The 19,652-nt window shown below is 39.5% G+C and overlaps 1 protein-coding gene across 1 annotated transcript in view; it reads right to left on the reverse strand.

Moving 5' to 3' along the window:
- COL4A6 (collagen type IV alpha 6 chain) overlaps positions 1-19,652 on the reverse strand; it is a gene marked incomplete at both ends in the record, with an annotated part of 125,794 nt that overhangs the window by 64,098 nt on the left and 42,044 nt on the right. The window contains one exon of the mRNA XM_084269143.1: positions 17,984-18,067. Within this exon, the coding sequence (XP_084125269.1) occupies positions 17,984-18,067 (84 nt within the window). The remainder of the gene's footprint in view (positions 1-17,983; positions 18,068-19,652) is intronic.

Consider the following 19,652-nt stretch of genomic DNA (forward strand, 5'->3'; position numbering starts at 1 on the left):
TTCTAGAACTGATACTTCTCCATGTAAAACTCCCTTGTCATACACTCAGTAATTCAGTGAGCTCTTAGTCTTTAACTTGGAAAGCTGAAGCAAACTTTCTGTAAGACCTCACTAAAACCCAGGTGTTCTGGATCTTCCCAATACAACTATACAATGAGGTGCAAAGTAAACAGTCTAGTCCATGTATAAATATTTAATAAGACACTTGCATCTGGAGAAAAACGGAGCTAAGTTAGGGTTCCTATTTATAACGTAAACAGATTAGTTGCATGACAGTGTTAGTACAAACTTTCCTTGACTATAAACATTTGCTGATGTATTTCACCAATAACATAATATATAGGAACAGAGGAAGGATTTACTTTGAAGAGTACAAGTGGATGAGATCCAATTTTGCAACCTCCTCTCACCTGACAGTGCCTTTTCTTGAAGAAATTTAAGACAAGTCTCCTATGCAACATGCTCCTTTCTGGAGCATGGCACTGGCAATGAGGATAGAGAACCCACTTAAAAAAATCAATGGCAGACACCAAGAGAGAATGCTCTTGCATGTCATCTATCCCCTCATAAAACAGATGCTACCAGACTCACAATGCTCTGCGTGCAGAAGGACTGGCTCACCAGGCACTTCAAACAAGGGCCTGCAAGTCACATTTCTTAAAACTAAACAACTTCAAACATGTTCACTAACTGCCTGAAGAAAAGTTTATTCTGAAGACCAAACCCTGCAATGCTGTTTGTCCTCAGCTTTTGTTCATGTCTCTGTGTCTTCAGTGAGGATGTCAATGGCATTACTGGATTACTGACAATGGCAACCAATGTTGAAGACATGGCAGGCCATTTGAGCATCCTTCTCTCACTGTCTCCCTCTTTTTATGTCTTTTTAGCTTGGATGTCTCCCTAGAGCTCTTCTTATGAATCCTTAGAACTTACATACCTAGAGAGACTCACTTCAGTACCTGAGTTAGACTGCAACACCAACACAGTATCAGCAGTGTTGGAGAGCTTCCCCTGTGCAACCTGGTTGCATTTGGCTGTCAGTGTGGACTCAGTGCTAGTTAGCTGAAACAGTCCCTCTTTTTGCACCAGGGGTGACCATGAGTCCTCAGTGCTGTAGGGAAGGGAATAAAAAGAAAAGGCCCCATGGTAACAGGCAGACTGACAGCAGAAGCACACACTGAACTGGCAGGGACATACAACAGTGAGATTCCATTCGACCACAAGAAGTCCCCAAAAATGGCTGGCACAACAGGCACTCCTTGGTCACTGTTCATCAAAAGAAATGAAATGGCTACGCCTCTCACACCAGGTCAGTAGCAGCAGACCAGTGATATTAAGAGATCCAAACCCTGTGCTATTGGAACAAGGAACTCAATTCTACTCAATCTCAGAACCCTTCTTAAAAGGTTCTGAAAAATCTCAGCCTCAAGTCACAGCTGTTTGTTAACGACAATTCAGATGGGACCAAGAACAGCCAAAATTTGTGAGGTACTAAAATACACTATTTCCTCTCAGAAGTAACTTCTCGTTGCTGTGTTACTTCCAAGAGACCACTTAAAGATGGGTGGCAATACATTTGCTCTCCCACCTCTAATTAATTTTATTAATCTTCTATAAAATCAGACCAGTTTTGTGTGGCCCTGTGATTTGGGACAGGATGCAAAGACAGTAATTGTCAAAGCTTTTTCATGTGCATATTTTCATGTGGCAGAAATGGTAATATTAGTAAAACCATATTCACCATAGTGCTCCTTAATTAACCAGACACTGATGAAAGGCAGCCTCTTTACAGGGGATGCTTCAACCGCTGATCTGTTGAGGAGATGGAAAAGCAGCTACAAAGCAAAAAAGTCTCTTAAGTCTCCTGGTCACAGTTTACTTTACATCTACTCTCAGACCGACATTTCCACACATAAAATAAGTATGTGAGAAATTACTTGAACTCTTTGTTGAAGTGAATCAACTAAGCTTTAATATCCCAGATGATTATTTCAAGAAATAACAAGGAGGACAGGCAGAAAGTAAATTATTTACACTACCATGTATCTTGAGCAGGGCCAGTCAGCCTCCTGGGGATGGTCATTTGCCATCCAAAATGCCAAGTTTTCACTGTGAGTGCCCATGATTCAGTTTAGTTTTTAAAGTCAGGCCAGAAACATTAATTATATTATTCACTGGGAACTGCAGCTCCCTTTTTATTAACAGAACTTCTATCCTCAAACAGGACCAGGCTCTTCTCTGAGTTAAAATCCACCCATGTGCTCTGTCACTTTGAGTGGCAAACATGTAAAAGATCAACACTGTATTTTGAGTGTAGAGACATCTCCAAGCTGAAGCCCACACTTAGCAAGCATGTAAGCAGGCACAGAAGCAGGCAGCTGCATGTGACTGCCTTGCTGTGAGTTTTAGATAAATTGGGGTATACATCAAAGGGAAATACCATGCTCACTCCCATGCAGCTTGGAAGGGACAGGTCTAAGGTCTTAGTCTCAACCATAAAACTCAGCATTCCTTGCAGTTACACAGCATAACTGGCACGGGAAGTAGAAGCAGTTGCAAGCACTCTCTAAAAGATGTGACCTGTGTGAAGTGACCATTGATGGGACTTGTGAGCTCCTTGTATTCACCATGACCTTATCATAGGTGTGCCATGTCACACTGCTGCCTGAGGTAGTCTCTGACCTATGCTCCTGAAGACAATCCAGACAGCCCTAGGATAAACAGCTGAGACCAGCAATAAATGCAAATGGAAACAGTCACAGAAACATGAAATTACTTTTGTCAGGTTCTCTAAGAATTTTATGGCTGGAGTCTGAAGCACTGAAAGCAATCCCTATAAACCTAGCTGGCTACCAAGATAATAACTGCAGATGTACTATAAACAATGTGGAACCTGCTCATGGTTTTCTTTTCAGTACCTTCACAATTATTACATAGGGAACTATGATACTTGTCTGTGCTCACGTACTTACTAGGCAGAAGCCAGTGATACCATATGCTTTCCAATATATAACAAAAAGTGATTAAAAAAACAGTCCTACAAACAGGGTTTTAGGCTTCAAGTCAAATATTTATCTATTAGGCTTTACTCATAATTAACCCCAAACTACACAAAGGAAATGTGAACCAAATGCTGAGCTTGTTAGTAAAGCATAAATGAAAAAAAAATTTTGCATCAGCCTGACAATTCTTATCAGAAGCAAATCAGTTTTCCTCAGGAATCTTTATTTTTGTCTGTCACTGTTATTTGTTTCTATGTCCAGTTAAAACAGAGGAAATTTAATTAAGTGCAGGATTATTTAACAAGGATGTTATTTTTTTAAATGAAACACACTCCCACTTTGATTTCCTTTGTGCCAAGAGATGCATTTACTGAAAAAGTATAACATGGAATAAAGAAAATAAATCCTAAACAGCACTTTTCTCCACAGGTCTTTAGGCACTGGAACGTCCCTGAAACAGATACAGTGAGCACCACCATCACTCAAAAGTCATTAAGACATTTTATGAAATAACAATAAAAATTCCCGAACCCATTTTGAAAGGGCAAGGAAACCACTTTTAAATGCTTCTCCTGATGTGGCACTGCATGTAACAGCCTGGGAACATGGCAGAATTGTGTTGCTCAAAGAGAAAGTCTGGAAAAGATCACATATCTGGAGGTTTCAAGGAAGCCTATTGCACAAGATGGAAAGACCATTCAGCTTCACCATCCTGAAGGGACACACAGCTTGGGTTTTTTTTTTCTCCAGGGCAAACTACATTGTGATACAGTAGGGCAAGAAAAGCCCCAGTGTTCCTTCCTTCTCCCTGCCCATTCCTGTCTGCCCTTCTGCTGAAGAGAAAATCTTCACCTCTGAAGTAATCGAACTGATCAGAAGTTCAACATGAGAAACTTGTGTGTGTTTCTAGCAGTCAGCTCACAGAGCTCTTTCCTGAAACTTGGAAACATTTCCAAGCATAATGCCCTCTGAAATGCCACATGTACCCAGCACAGCCACAATTAAGTGCCATTTGCAAAATAAATTCAGTCTTCATTTTGCAAAGCAGATTGGATTTACAGATATGCACTTCCTTCAGCTCTAACATCCTGCCAGCACTTTATGGAGCAATCACACAGCTTCTTTTAAACAAGTGTGAGGAAAAATACAACATTGGGAGGAATTTCTCTTGCAACCACTTCCCTTACACAAAACTCACATAAAATGGTCCACATAAATGGACTGCTTGAGCAGTCATTTTTGGAAGCCTGAAAGCAATTTGCTCTAAAGGCCTGAAAATTAAAATCCTGGCCTCCTTTCAGCTGATAGCAAATCCCTCAATAGCACCAGTGGAACCCAGCTTTCCTCTTCAGTAATGACTGGAGAGTTCATAATACCAGTAACAACAAAAGCACGTGACAGGGCAAAGGTACTGCTTGCAGCAGATACTGTCCTATCAAATGAAATAAATCTGAAGACATTTAAATGTGGTACACATGACATGCTCATACAAGAAAAATAATGGAGAATACAGCACCTACATCAACACTGTGAAGGAAAGCTGGGCTACCTTCTCTCACCAAGTGCACAAAATAAAGCCACTGTAAGCAGAACTATTATTTACCCAAATGCTCTCAGGAGTTAACACACATTCTGGCTGATAAAAAAGAATGGAATGGTTAGAAAAGATTAGTTCAGGTTTTTGTCCTGATGTTAGAAAAACAAGTAAAGTTGAATTACTTCACTGCTCTGGAAAAAGTCTGGAGATAACACTTATGTCATTTATTGTTTCAAGAGAAAACATTAAATCTTAGAAAAATTGCCTTTCATGTCCCAGGAACCCTGATCCAAGCCTGCAAGGAACCACTGGGTGTCCTGTTGCTAGTTTTGTAATGCTTTTGGATTTACAGCTCAAGTGCAGCTGGAGTTATACAGGGAATGACCACCTGCTGCCTTGATTTTGCATGCAGACTTTATTTATTTATTTTGACCTTGCTGTGAGACAGGCTGGGCTATATTTCTACAGCTAAGGATACTCCAAAGGTTGATATCCTCCAAAAACATTTTGTACTGTGTAGGAAGATGTCCTAATTAAAACAAGGCATAAACAACCTCTTTTGCTATCTTCTCTTTTGCTTGTCTCTAAATTTGGAGAAAAGAGGTATTTCAGAAGAATCAACTATTTCCAGAGGTCTCTTATTAAGGGGTACAGAGTGATAACGTTTTAGTATTTTACTTCAAAAGATTTTCTATTAAGTCACCTAATTTCCCAAAAATACAGTTCAGTAAGTAACAGATTTCTTAAATAATACATGAGAAAAACATGTAACTCAAGTAATTCTTGCAGAGTGAAACCACTTCGGAGCACCAGCTGTCTCCTACTGTATGTAACTGTCCTGCTCCTCAGGTCTTCCCCAAATCAGCTGGGATCCTCAGTCACCACTCATTGTAATAAAAGAAATGCCACAACAGGCAGGTATTCAGAACAACCAATACAAAGGAAATCAAGCTTCACAAAGCAGCAGCAAAACCTGTTTAAAAAAATACCCATTTCTCATATATAAGAACATCCTGATTTACATTCCAGCTGTTCACAGAGTGTGATTCATGATGGCAGGGCAAGCAGTCCTCAATATATTTGTGGAACTACATTAAACAGTGTCTCCAATGAAAAGATTACTGGGAAGCATGCAGTGATTCACAGGAAGGGCTGGGGGTAAGCATCACTGCACTACTCCACATAACGGGGAGCGAGTGTTGCTGCACATCTCTCAGGAAGTATCTGCCACAGTATACAAGCTGTAACTTCTGCATTTTTGAGAGTGATGTAATCGTTCACCAACCCAAACCAGCCATCACCACAGTTAAGGGTTCAAGTTACAAATAATAAATTCATTATAAAAACATCCCAACTCAGCTTTACTGAACAGGACTACTTATGAATTTTGCAGCTACAGGGGGATAAAACTTTTCTGGTTCTATGACCTGGATTTGTTATATCTAACACACAGGTACAGTCTCAAAATATGCTATGTATAGTGGCTTTGTCTCACAGAGCACGGGCATAGTCTGAGAGCTTACAGTTCTTTTACACCAACATCTATTTTTAAGTGCAGCAGTTTGCAGCAAACAAAGCTATGGCAAAAATATCCTGGCTGATGGATTTATTATTTTATTCCACTTTTAGAAATTTGGATTGTTTTTGGAAATACCCAGACACACAGACAGGCAGATGTTGCTGGTCTGGCAAGAGAAATGTGAGCAGAACAAATTTGGTGTTGAAGTGGATTTGCTGCTATGTCAAGATATACCCCAGCTTCAGAAGCAGGTGGGCAGAACACAGCTCCACTCAACAGCAGGACAAATTCTGCTACAGCGTTCCAGCAGAATGGATCTAAGAGATCTATCTGAAAAGGTAACAGCTTTATAGAGCTTTGGAAGACAAAACTAAGCACATGTTAGTAGGTACTAAAAAATTCTTTATTTACTGTACACCAAGGACTCAGCACGTGCTGAGTCATTTTATTAGCGAGCTTTCTTTGATCATTTCAGAAAATAATTACAAGAATTGTTCAGAGACAAACAGAGATTTCTTTCTAATAGTCCTTCAAAAGCTGTGCTTAGTTTGTATTGTATTTATTATGGATTAAAACTGGACATTTTGAAATCACTTTGACTTTTGTTTATAGGGTTTGGCAACAGCCTATTTTCTAAAAAAAAAGACCAAAAAAATATTTCAAAAATCAGCCATTATTAATAAGGATATTTGTATCCAGGCTAATTTCAGACTACTAAAATGTTCCTTTTCTCAAACCAAGTAACTGGTACAAGGCATGCACCTTGTTGGAACTTCTTGTTGCAACTCACACCTTCCCTCCAAGAGGAGGTCAGAGTATGAAACATCACCCATAAAATCAGCTTAATGTTAGGTAGTTGTGAAAATATTCTTGTTCTAATGAATTTATGATTGATTTATGAAGAAAGCAGCAAAAGTGTCCCTAATCAGCAGCTTAAAAGGAGACTGGCAAACACCTGAGGTTTTCCTCCTGTTTTTTCAGTATTAGGACAAGGGAAAAGTTGATACTCTCTTATTCAAGTGGCATCTCTCCTTTTCCACACTTAAGAAACCTGTGTGTCTTCACAGAGGATCTTTTAGAAACTGCCATTCTCCCCTCAGCTACACCACATTCATTCCTACACACAAGATCAGAACACACCATCCCTGCCCACTGCTCCCTCATCTTTCTTAAGGGCAACGTGCTCCATCATTTTATAATGATTTTTACACAGATTTATACTCAGAATCTCAGCCAAACCATTCTATATCCCACATGCCACGTGTTCATCTCTCATTCCCACTTATGTTCTGTAATCTGGCTGTTCCTTGGTTTGTCCAAAATAATGCCATCATTCCCTTTTCTATTTGGTTATATCTCCTTCGTGATATGCCTATTGTGATAACATTCCTGGGCTTCCATTCTTTCATTTTCTTCATCATCAAGTGTTTAGAAAGTCAGCCCTGACATTTTCCTGGTCACCAGCAAGAAATGCTCCTCATTCACAAGGAGGCAGCTTCTCCCAATTCTCCTTGCTCATCATTCAGCAACAAGCTACATTTATACCAATCTTGCATTTATTCTAATAACCCTTTGTAATGCTGATGAAGCTTAATCACAAATTAAAATTATCAGTTCTTTTGGATTTCCCAAAAACACTGACTTTCACTTCTCAGCTGACCAGCAAACTGCTCCCTCTCCTTTTTCCATGAACCTAGAATAAATCCCACCCACTCACAGACAAAATACCCCATCGAAGAAGTCATCTTTTGTTTTAAGTTTATCAGACTGTCATACAGAGGGATCAGGTAACACACTCCAAAATCCTCCAGATGATTCTAAGCATTAAAAACTAATTTTAAAATAAACTTTTTGGCACCAATGATGCATGCTTGGCATTGTGATTCAGACTGCTTTTTTTCCCCCCCTTGTATTACCTTTTCCAGTGAGCATGTCTAGTTATTTCCATTAAAGGCACAAGAGGTGTTACACACCAGTCAAAAAGAAGCACTAACCTACAGTAACTCCTCAGGTCCCATTCTTTGCTGTAGATATACATCTCATTTTCTCTTCTGAAGCAGAGAAATTATCTCTAAACAGCACTTCAACCTCACTTACCATAAAAAGCTGAAAAATGTCAGGATGTTCTCCTATCTTCTGAAATCTGTGCTACCCTATCAGGAACAGCTGTGATTCACACTAAAAATACTGCATATTTTCCCCAGAAAACAGGGACTGACAGCCAGCCTGGGGCACCCATGCATCTGACTTTACTTCCAACTAATTGGCACTACAGCCTCTTTTACCACTACAAACAGAGTTTTGCCTATTTAACCATCTTCATTGTGTGCTCTATCTGGCTGCAGGCTCCATGACTGGCGCACTTCCTGCCTATCGGTGTCCTAATTAAGTTTGCTTTGTAGTAATCCCTGCTGTCGGCTGTTTTCCTGGCTCATGAATTGGCTCCTAACCTGACTGCCAAATCTCTTAGAACTGGGCCCTGCTCACAGATTAGTTCTATGATCCTTCTGTTTCCAAGAGGCTGACTTAAGACATCACAATGAAAATCTCTGTCACACCTTTCACTTACTGTCAATGGAAACTCTTCTTTTTCTTGTTTCTGCAAAGGACACTTCATTTTAAGAGGTTTGAAAAATAATTACTACCAAGAATATTCTGAAACAAACACACTTAATTAGAAGATGGGCAAGTTTTGGGGTGGGGTGAGAAGAGAGAGGTACAAAGAAAACAAGGTGATAAAGAGAACTTAACCTGGAGAAAAAGGCTACTAAGTCACAGTCTAGATGGCACTCCCACACTCAAATGATCTAGAATGTGATAGAAGGAAATGCCAATTGCATCATTTCAAGGCAGATACAAGTTATCCTTTCTTGTCTGTTAACTGCTTGGAGATGAAAGGCAAAGTCTTATGCCATTTCTCAGATGTAAGAGGGCATTAATCATTTCTTTTCAACTAAGATATTTCAAGAATCATTAGACAAAATCCTACAGCTTTTTGTTAAGCAAAACCCCAACTAGACATTCATATGTTCCAGAGACTTATATTAACATTTGCTTTTCCTGTCCTGGGCAGGACACCAATGAGTTTCTTTTCCTACAGCAATTCTTAGCTGCCTGACTGCCAGGTGAAGTGGCTGAGAGGAAACAATTTTAGGAACATTTACAACTCTTCACCTACTCTGAATAAACAGATGAACAAGAGAAACTGAAGGGGTGATGTTAGACCTTTTCTAAGGAGTTACAAGGCAACTCAAACATCACAGATTCATCAAACACTCCATTCTACAGCCAAGAAAGACTTAGTAACTTCTATAAAGAAAAAAATTGTATACAGGAATGTTTTTCCTCTCCACTATTTAGGAAGCAGTGGGGGTTACTAGGAAACTGTTGTTGAACTCTGGTTTGTCCGTATGGATCAAATCTGTAGCACAACTTGTCATTTTTGATCTTGGAGAAAGTGCCACAGATGCAAAGCTAGAACAGAAGGTCAGTCGTGGCAAGGCTCCAACGAGGGAGGGAGAAGGCTAGTCTGGTTTTGTCTTCCCATCTGTCTACAAACATAAAATGAAATTAGTGGCAACAACAGCATTGGCTTCAAGGGAACAGGACTTCACTCACCCAGATTACCAATGGTAGCTGTGACAGCTTGTACAAGCAATACATTACAAAGTATTTATTCCAGGGGCAACATGCCTCCACCCTCAGTTCACAATGCCAGCAGCAGAACAGAGAACCATGGTTTGCTATGTCATCAGATGACAGGGACACATACACATCACAGTACATGGCAGAGCAATCGGTCTCTGCCACCAGCTGACCACGTGCCTTTCAGGAGTCATCTCAGCATAAGCCTATACCAGTAACACCTCACTTTTGAGAAGCTCAGTTTGAGAAAACAAGACATTTTCTCCAGGCTAGAAAGGAGAAATAGAAAAAACATGCACTTGGTGTAGTGAGACTACGTAACTTCTGAAGCTAAGACAACTAACAGCACTGTAGAGTGCAGCAAGGAGCTTTTAAAATGCACTATTTGCTCCCAAAACACTGGAAAGACTTAAAAATCCTGGGTTACAAGTCAGATGAAGCACAGTTACTCGAACAGGGACACATACTTCTTTGCTGGGCTTTTCTAAGCCATCTGGAAGTGCTCTATTGAGCTCAGTTTGAGGACCCATGTTCTGGTTGATTTCAAAAGTAAACACAGGTTCCTACTGCAAATACAAAACTTGCTGCCCTTGCAAGCAGAATTAGAAACAGTTTCAGGTCACAGAGTCACCTCAGTACCCCTGGGATACAGCAGTGCTACGATTTCTGGTTAGTTTTGAAAGCTGTGGAAATCATCTTAATGGGCTATGTTTCCTAGAATATATTTAGCCTCGTTCAGTGCACATGTCCTTTTGGCCAAAGTGCAAAACAAATCATGGAAACATGATTTGCTACCAGAGACTCCTTGGTTAGCCTACTTAAATACAGTTTTTTCACCATTACTGAATTCTGTAACATCTCTAGGCAAGATAAGATTGGTGCCTGTCCCCCTAAGAAGACTTCACAAATGTACTCGAGATTATGAGATGAAGTGACTGGTTTGAACAGGTTGGGTCTTGATACCTATTGCATAAGGGGCACTTTCAAATGCATGAGATCTGTTTTATTCATGTTGTTTTAACCAGTATATGGTGTGCTTCTCATTAGAGGACTAGGCTCAGGGTATTTATGTTGGGTCAGGAGGACATGTACAGTAATTGCTTAATGCCGCATTTGGCAAAGTTAGTTTTATTACTTAAAAAAAAATAAATTTGGCAGTTGTTAAAGCAGCTGGCATGTACGTTGTTTGACTTAACTATTACCTCATTTTCTCTCAAAATACTGCCAAAACTTCTTAATGACAGTGAACAGATGGTCAACATTTTTCAATGTTATAGATAATCCTCTTCCCAAATCAGATGATGGTATTTTACGAGTTTCACCAGAAGGGGATTTGAACATGAATTAGACATCATCTACATATATTCTATGACCTGTATTTACTAAGGGTGGAAGCACTACAATAGTGTCAAAATCGCAACACAGCAAAGTAATTTAAAACAAAGTGTAGGTCTTCCATTCCCATTTGGAGAAGGGTCTGACTGCTGGCTGATTGCTAGTGCTCAGAAACCTTGCTAGACAGCAGCCTGCCTGCCTTCCTAAGCTGCTGTGCACATTCAGTTATGATGCCATCAGTCCACACTAGAGTTCACCTTAAGATAGCATCAGCTGGCATAGAAAGAAGGATGAGGAAAGGAGAGATATTGGAGAGGCTGATCAGGTCTCTCTTACATGAGGTAGACATGCATAAAAGTCCAGAATCTTTCATCTTCAGATATGACTAAAAGACAATAAAAAGGCACAAAGAAGTGAAACATAGAAAAGCAGGTCAGGACAGTGGTTTATTAGCACTATTTCCAGACACCAGTCAGAAATGAGACTATAGCTGCTTCTGCTGTAGCCAAAAGAAACTGGTGTGAATTGCTGATGCGTAGACAGGAAGAAAATGGAGTTAGAGATATTGTAGAAAACATCAGAACCTGGGGCAGGAAGAGACAAATCAAGGATCGCATTTAAGACAACTGGTTGATTGAAAAGGTGCTGCACTTGACAGCAGTAAAGAGAAAGGACTTCATTACAAACAGGACATGTGCTTCTGGCACTCTTGCATTTAAGGTCACAGTGAGATAACTGTAAGGACACTCATACAGGTCTGATGCGATGTACAGCTGATGGCAGAGGGAAAGAAAGGGGAAACAACTCACTATACTGAGACAATGAATGGGAAGAAAAATAGGAGAGAGGAATGGTGAAAGCCAAAGGAGGGAGAAGTACTGAGGTCTAGCACATCTACCAGATCTGAGCCTTGAGGACTGGATACAAGACTTTAAACATTTTCAGTATAGTAGTTGTTCTGGAGATTGCCTACAGTTCAAGTGGAAAGGAGGAACCAACATCAACAGTTGGAGAAGCCGGAAGGTGAAATCAGAAATTATGGCAACACACACAGGTAGCCTACTCCAAATTTAGGGGCTCCTCAGCAACAGGGAAAAAAAAATAATAATCATCTGCACTTATTGGAAGAGGAAGGATCCTGGAGAAAAATCTTTGGGTGTGGGTAACAAGGAGATAAAGCTAGGAAGTATAGCTTCATGAATTGTTTTAAACTGGATGATGAAAAACTCACTCTAGAATAGAACCATTTTGTTCTCACCCAAATCATCTGATCTCCTTTTCTGAGTTCACACCAACTATTCCAGGTTCCTGTACATGAATTTAGTGTCATTTGCTACTGTGCTCTGTCATGCTTGACCAAGCTTAAACAATACAAGAACCAACAGTCACAACCACTGATAAATGGCCAGCACTTCTCAAAAGCTACAGTGCAATAATCCCTCCTTCTCATGGATGTGAAAAGATCTTTAATAAAAATAACTATATAATGATTCCAGTATTACCTCTACCAGACCGATTATCCATGGTTAGTATGACAAGACAACATTTAGAACTGGTGATGCCCTGGCACCATCAGTTTGAAGGAAATGTTAACATCTCATTCAATTTTAGTTGGTGTAGGGTTAGGGTGACCTGCCAGGTACTGAAATGGCATTACTATGTACTGCAGTGCTTGTCAAGTCAGGTAGTAGGCAGCCACATAGAAACAGTGATAAGTTTGAACCAACAGCTTAACAGAATTGTGTCTCCAGCAAATCTGTTTGTGTAATTTCTTCTGCAAAAAAAAATTCATTTTGTTGAGTCGACACTTCCAAAGACATTGTGTTTCATCAGGATATCCCATAACTGTTCCAATCACAGTGTTTAACCATCCAAAGGAGAATTCAGCAAACATTATTAAAAAATACAAGTTGTAATTATTACAATTTCATAGCAAAGAAACGTCAACCAACCTTCAAATAATTATCACAAGAGAGGCACTCTGTACACCCAGTATTGAGTTGAGGGGATTAGTTCCAGACAAAAGTGAACGTAAGATCTTTTGCCAATGCGACACTAGTTTATGCTAGATAACAATTAGATTAAACCATCCAAAGTTCTGACCTCAGTTTACGCTGTTCAGTGCATGGATATTGAGGATCTGTCCATCTCTTCTGGCTTGTTTGATCTACACTAATTCTACCAAAAACTCTTTGATTGCCCACAGATAATTTACAGTACATTTACTATCATCATTGTAACTTCAGAGAAAACTCGAGGACTCTCATGTATCTCTGGGTACACGAGTCTTTAATTCAGATAGAAACTGCATTTTTGAGCAAAATCAATCTTACCCAATGCCTCCTACTTACTGCACTTTGCTTCACTTGCAGTGTAGTCTTGGAGTACAAAAACAGGTTTTCTTCTGAGTGAGACTAGATCAGGGGACAGGCTACATGGCCTAAGTGAAGCACTCCAGTGGTCCTCCTTTTCATGGCACCAGACTCAGTTTATTGTAAAATGTCCACCATGTCCTCAGAACCAACTGCCTCATTCTGCATAAAGCCTCCCTTCTAACCACACCAGTTGCTAGAAAAAGGCTCTGTAGAATTCTTCTGAGACAGGAAAGAGGTTATACAAAACCATTAATAGTTTTCTAATTGATAGTATCATCATATTTTAATGGGCTTTATAGAACATATGATACATAAGAAATATATACATTATTTGATATGATCACATATCATAGGAAAGAATGAAATATAATTGCTAACATCAAATTCCCCCAGTTTACAGCAGTTCTAAGCTGAAAAAGGTGCCTGGGGGACAGTCTCTGCTGAGTAATTTGTGGAGTCTTGGAATCAATTTCCAAAATTTTTTTCTCCTTTAAATTCTTTTTTTTTGGTTGGGGAGGTGAGGATAGGACTTAGAATGAAAAAATGAAAGATTAGTATCAGCTGAAGAGCTCCAGCACATGTTGAGCAAAGTTTAAAACAAACCCTAATATCGTTATAAACGCCAAGATAAGTGAACAGGCATCAGGAGAAGGTATACATGCAACAAGGACTGTGTCTGCTAGTTTATCTTTGTGAGTGTTTGAAAGCAGATGACAGTATATAAAAACAAAAAAGCCAACACTATCATAAACACATGCAAAATGAGCTGCAGACATGAAATGGTACAGGCTGTCTACTGTTTAGTGCTTCTTGAAACTCTGCAAGTAGGAAAATGCTCTCCTGGTTACTGCTGACTTATCTGCAGTGCATTTCCTAGCAATATGGCCATTAATGCAGCAGGAAATATTCAAGGGGCATTATCCCTACCCACAAACTGTTGACCAGATGGTGAGAAAGGAGAATGAAAACCAACTTTTTTAAGACACAGTAATTTCTTCTGACAGTCCCAAAACCATTCTAGCTGCAGATCACTGGAACCATACATATTAGGAATCCAGACTTTCACTAGATAGACACTGGGATCAGAATCTACATTATAACTTGAGGAAATGAATGTAGTACAGCTGATCTTTCCACCTTCCATTTTGTGTTTCATAGTTTAATATGAAGTACCTTTTCTACCCATCGGTTGTTCTGACAGAGGAGCGTCCGTACGACTTGTAAGCAGGAATGGGTTCGGTAAGTGTAGGCTTGTGTTCTGCCTGTCTCCCTTCCCAAAAAATGCACCAGGGCACATCTGGGTACCTCCACTGTCACAGCTGACCGCCTTGTTGTACTAGTTGGATAGCTGTTTTCTCAGCTGGCCAGAAGAACAGGAGTAGGGACAAACAGATTTTGAAGTCCCACAGATTCACTTTGAGACTCCAGCTGTAGACAGGTGCTCTCACACTCTCTACAATGCTACAGCTACCCTTTGCACAGCATTATTAATTATTATATTAAGAATTTCATACTGAAGTCAGTGTAAATTCTAACAATGCCATTTAGGGGAATTAAACAGCCACATCCAAAATACCCAGATTTATAACTGCCCAAAATCAGTTTGGTGAGCTGCTTCTGCTATTACCTTTACTTTTAAACTGTCATTTGACATGTAAGCTTAACTAGATTATCTTCTTGCACACTTAAGTAATAAGAGGCACAAACTCAGTTTAATCTTTTCATTTGATCTCTGAGAAACCCTCCAAGAAAGGGTCCTAGCTGGGAAGGCAACACCTCTGCACTATGAACTGGACTTCTGCACAAATCACTGGACTGTTACCCATGAACAACAGAAATCAGAACTCATAAAGAAGGGAGAATGGCTGCAATGTGACCCACAAGTTTTGCCACTGAATTACATACAACCAGGCTTTTAATTATTACTAGAAACAAGGACTAATTCTGAATCACTGGTTAAGATGAAGGATGCTTCCACAAAAGACTACTACTTGGGCAGACTTCAGAGTAAATTGGATCACATTAAGCTTCACTGAACAGCCTAAAATGGGTATCAGTTAGCTTTGTGCCTTTTCAAAGTCAATGTAAGACATTGAACAACTAACTGAAATTAAATCTTGCTTTTGCAGATGTGCATTACCACTCGGCTAGAGCTACTTAAGTGACTCCTAGACAAACACTGTACCACCCTTCTTGTAAAAAGAATCTCAAATTTATTCAACAAAGAACTGACTCGCTTTATAAAGATTAGTCTTCCACCAACTTCTACCAGAAAGATAAGAGGTTATACTTGTTTTGGGGGGTTTGGTTTGCTTTTTTCTTTAACATCTTGGACACACAGTCTATAGCAAAACCCAGAATGTGGAGACATGAAGGTTCTATATGCCTAAGTCCCATTGCTAAAGATATATTTCACTAATCAAGAAGTGGGACTTAGGCACTTCTGACATTTTTTTTGCCTAGATAGTTTTTTTTAAAGTACCTGGTCAGAAACAAGTTCAACACAGCTTGATCTGATGAGAAGTACACCCACAGAGGAGGACGTTTGAGGACATTGCCTAGATTATTTTCATCGAACCGTCAGGTTATTGTCATTTTTCTTGTGCTTTATAGCCATTCCTTTCTTTTGGAAAGAAAACTCAGCTTTATTCTGATCTGGTTAATTGTGCAAAATTGACAGCTGAACATTTTTTTTTTAACAAAATATGGATTCAGGGCATTGGCAAAGTCCCATCTCCCATTTGCCTGTTCTGAACTTAAAGGTTTTGCGGCAATGGAGAAGCAGCTAGGCAGGAAGCCAAGGAATTAGCCTCAGGCTGTACAGTCACCTCCAAGAAACAAGCTGTGCTGTAGGATACATAATCACACCATCCCCTTTCCCAGTCCAGCCAGTCACCTCCTTATCCTTCAGCATGGCAGGACTCCAGTAGCTGCCTGCAGATGTCCAAGAAGGTGTCAGCAGGGCTCAGTATGGCTTGATGGAAGTAGTGTTGTTAAAGGGAAAGATTACCACTTCTAACAGAAAGTTTACTCCGTGGACAGGTCTCAGTAGGATGGAACACGTGCTTGAAGGACTGAAAATGCCTACCGATACAGGTCACATAAGAAAGAAGCTAAAAGCCAAATGAGTTCTCAGGTCAGCAATGAAAACAGCCTAAAATCTTTGTGACATCTTAACAAAAGAGATGCCAAGAGCTCAAACTGCAAGGTCAACAGTGTTGTGGCCAGTTCAAACAATCAAGTTGAACCCCCGGAATGTAAAGAGACAGAATAATGATGCTCATTGCTATCTAAAGGTCAAGGCATTTACAGGATATTGTGTTCCAGAACCAAACGAGGTCTGTCCCTTACTGTATCTAATCACAAAAGGTGTTAAGCAATTGCTTGAGCTCATTTTCTAGGTTATGTTGAGAACTTCCTTGCAGAGTTTTTCTGCTGATCTGTTCAGACATGTTTTCAACCCTGCCACACAATGATTTGAATGAATTTTTATAAACACAGAGCAAACAAGCTATCAGTTATTAATCAAGAATTCATGCTCAAGTCTATCTGCAATTAGGGAAACGTTTAAGCTCATGCTGATGATAATTTCTAAATAGCAGTACTTTCCTAAGGTCAGTTCTAGAAAGTGATACCTTCGAGTTTACCCATACTGTGTCACCGTAATACAGAGGAAAAAAGGTCAGGATTGCTAGTGTTTAAATAAGACTCGATTTCTTTTATTTTCCCTCAGAGGATGACTTTTCACTATGATTTCAGCAAGAATAACTGCTTTATTAAACAAGACAATGGGCATTATTTTTCTTCTCCTTATGCCCTTCCAAGTTGATTCTTCAAGTACCTACAACGCATCTCTTTCCTCCTTCCATCTCCATTAAGCAAAATCTATAAGATTCATTTCGATACATGTAAAATATTTTAGAGACCTTAAGAGAAAATATTAAGTAGATGGTGTCTGGAAAAAAATTAACACTGTAGTTGAGGACAGAGTGAAGTCAGCAGCTCTGCATTACCCTAAGATAGGAAATAGCCAGCTGCATTAAGATAGAAGTTATAATCTTTTCATACAATCAAAACAAATTAAAGACTTTTCCAGAAAGCTTGCCTAAACATTTGGTTACTTCCAATGCAGACTTCAGAGAGAGAAGCTTTAGTTAAACAAAAGACTTTCTGAAAGGAAAATACTTAGATTCATTCAGTGTTATTGTTCCTTCACAAAGACCAAAAATCAAAACCACTTCCACAATCAAACAGAAGCTATTACAGTAAGAACTGAGCAAAATATGTACTGGAAGCTCATCCAACTTTGATTTTCCTTTTTAATTGTTGTAATCTACTTAAAATCATCTGACTTTTTTGAACTAGGGCTCAGATCACATAAAGAAATGAGATTCCATTGAAGACTTGGCCAGGGACATTTGAAAGGCAGCTGGTCTTCATCTTCCCCTTGTTTTATGAGATCATTAGATTGAGAATTACACATGTGAACCTGGGGTTTATTTATTTATTTATTTATGACAAGATTAGTAAGAGACACAAAGACTAGTTGCATTAGTGAAAACAAACTTACCCGTGCACCCTTCTCTGGAAGGCATTTGCACCCAGCACTGCAGTCACGGCCCCCACAGGGCCCACTGTAAGACTTCTTTCCACCCTGTTGAAAAAAAAAAAAATTAAAAATTGAATTTCATACTTATTTGTCAGCTGGGGATCTCCTTTAATTATAAAACTTTGTTTTGGCATTTTTCACCACTTGTCAAGTGAATTTGCTGGGAAATAAATCACAATATATAGTTACTTTTTAACGTCTCCATAATTGGGTGATTTTAGAATCCCCAAATAGACAGAAAAAAGTTGGTTTAGGAATCCTTTGAGGTTGAGTGAATTTACACAAATTGGGGCTGTTCTGCAAGGTGACGAGTGCTTTCTAGGGATACCAAAACCCATAAAGCTAGATGAAGTTCTGAGCATTCAGGACACTATCAGATTAGGATCAGAGTCTATAAGTAGAGCTTGTGCCTCTGCCATTCTGCATACCCAAGTGTCTCGACATCAATGAGAACTACCAAACCTACTAAAACTTTGTGATCCTTGCACATTGGTGAAAGCAAGAAGCTGCACTCCCCTGAGCTGCAAGAAGAGAGAAACTTCTAGATGAGAGATGGTGGCATTTCTAACTAAGAACAGATGTGCAAAGAAGACAGTAGGAAATCATTGTGCTTTGGGATTTCATCTGAAAATATATTCAGAATTTGCTGCACTAGCATTGGTTATTTCAAGGATAATTACAATACCTATGGAAATCTGAAGTCCCTATACGAAAAACTTAAATCACAGCTAATACAGATTGTGACAGTACGTGAAAGTCAACTACATGAGTTCAGAGAGTTTGACACACTCTCTCTCACACTCAACAGGCTTGAAACACCAGGCTGCCAAAGCCCCACAACGCTATTGACAACACTGTAACGGTCCTGGAAAAGTGTTTGATTTAGCATTGTAACCTAGCCACGAAGAACAGCTCTCTCTAAGGAAACTCCCTTCTACTGTCAAGTCTGCTCAGGTACAGTCCCTAGGTTTTAGACGTCAATAGAAGAAACACCTGAACTCCTCATACTAGGGTGACCAAACCAAGCACTGAGACAAGCTCAGACTAGACCCGCTCATTTCCTTACTGAAAGCTTTCACAGAAAATACTTTTAAAGCCTTTAAAACTTCCTGACATTTGTTGGAGAGGAACACGAAAAATGAAAGGCAATTGATGCAATTGCTCGTGTACTTTTGAACTTCTTTGCATCAGCTCTCTCAAAGAAAGTAACTAGTTTGACATCAGTTTTCTGCTAAAGGTAAATAAAGCCCCTCTATACATCCTGATGTTCGCAGAGTTTTGCTAAATTAAACACCTCTGTTTTTAAGGCAGCATAGAATGAACAGATACTAACAAAAAGCTCTTAAATTTAGCCTCCCATACTTCCCTAGCCTGAAGGGAGCATTATCTCTTGCTGGCAAATAGTCATAACAACCTTCAAACGATTCTAAGAGGCATTCAGAATTAAAAAAAAAAAAAAAAAAAAGGCAAACAATAGTTTTGCAGACTTTTTGGCAGTTTTTTTTCAGCTGAGATCTCATTAGATATGGGGCTTTTAGACTACTCATTAGCATCCTATGGTAAGATCCAACACAATCCTTGAGCAGAACAGAGGTAGAGTGATAGATCCCAAGAGAGGACCCGTAACAGG

Source organism: Gallinula chloropus (assembly GCF_964237585.1).
Source record: "Gallinula chloropus genome assembly, chromosome: 11".
NCBI lineage: Eukaryota > Metazoa > Chordata > Aves > Gruiformes > Rallidae > Gallinula > Gallinula chloropus.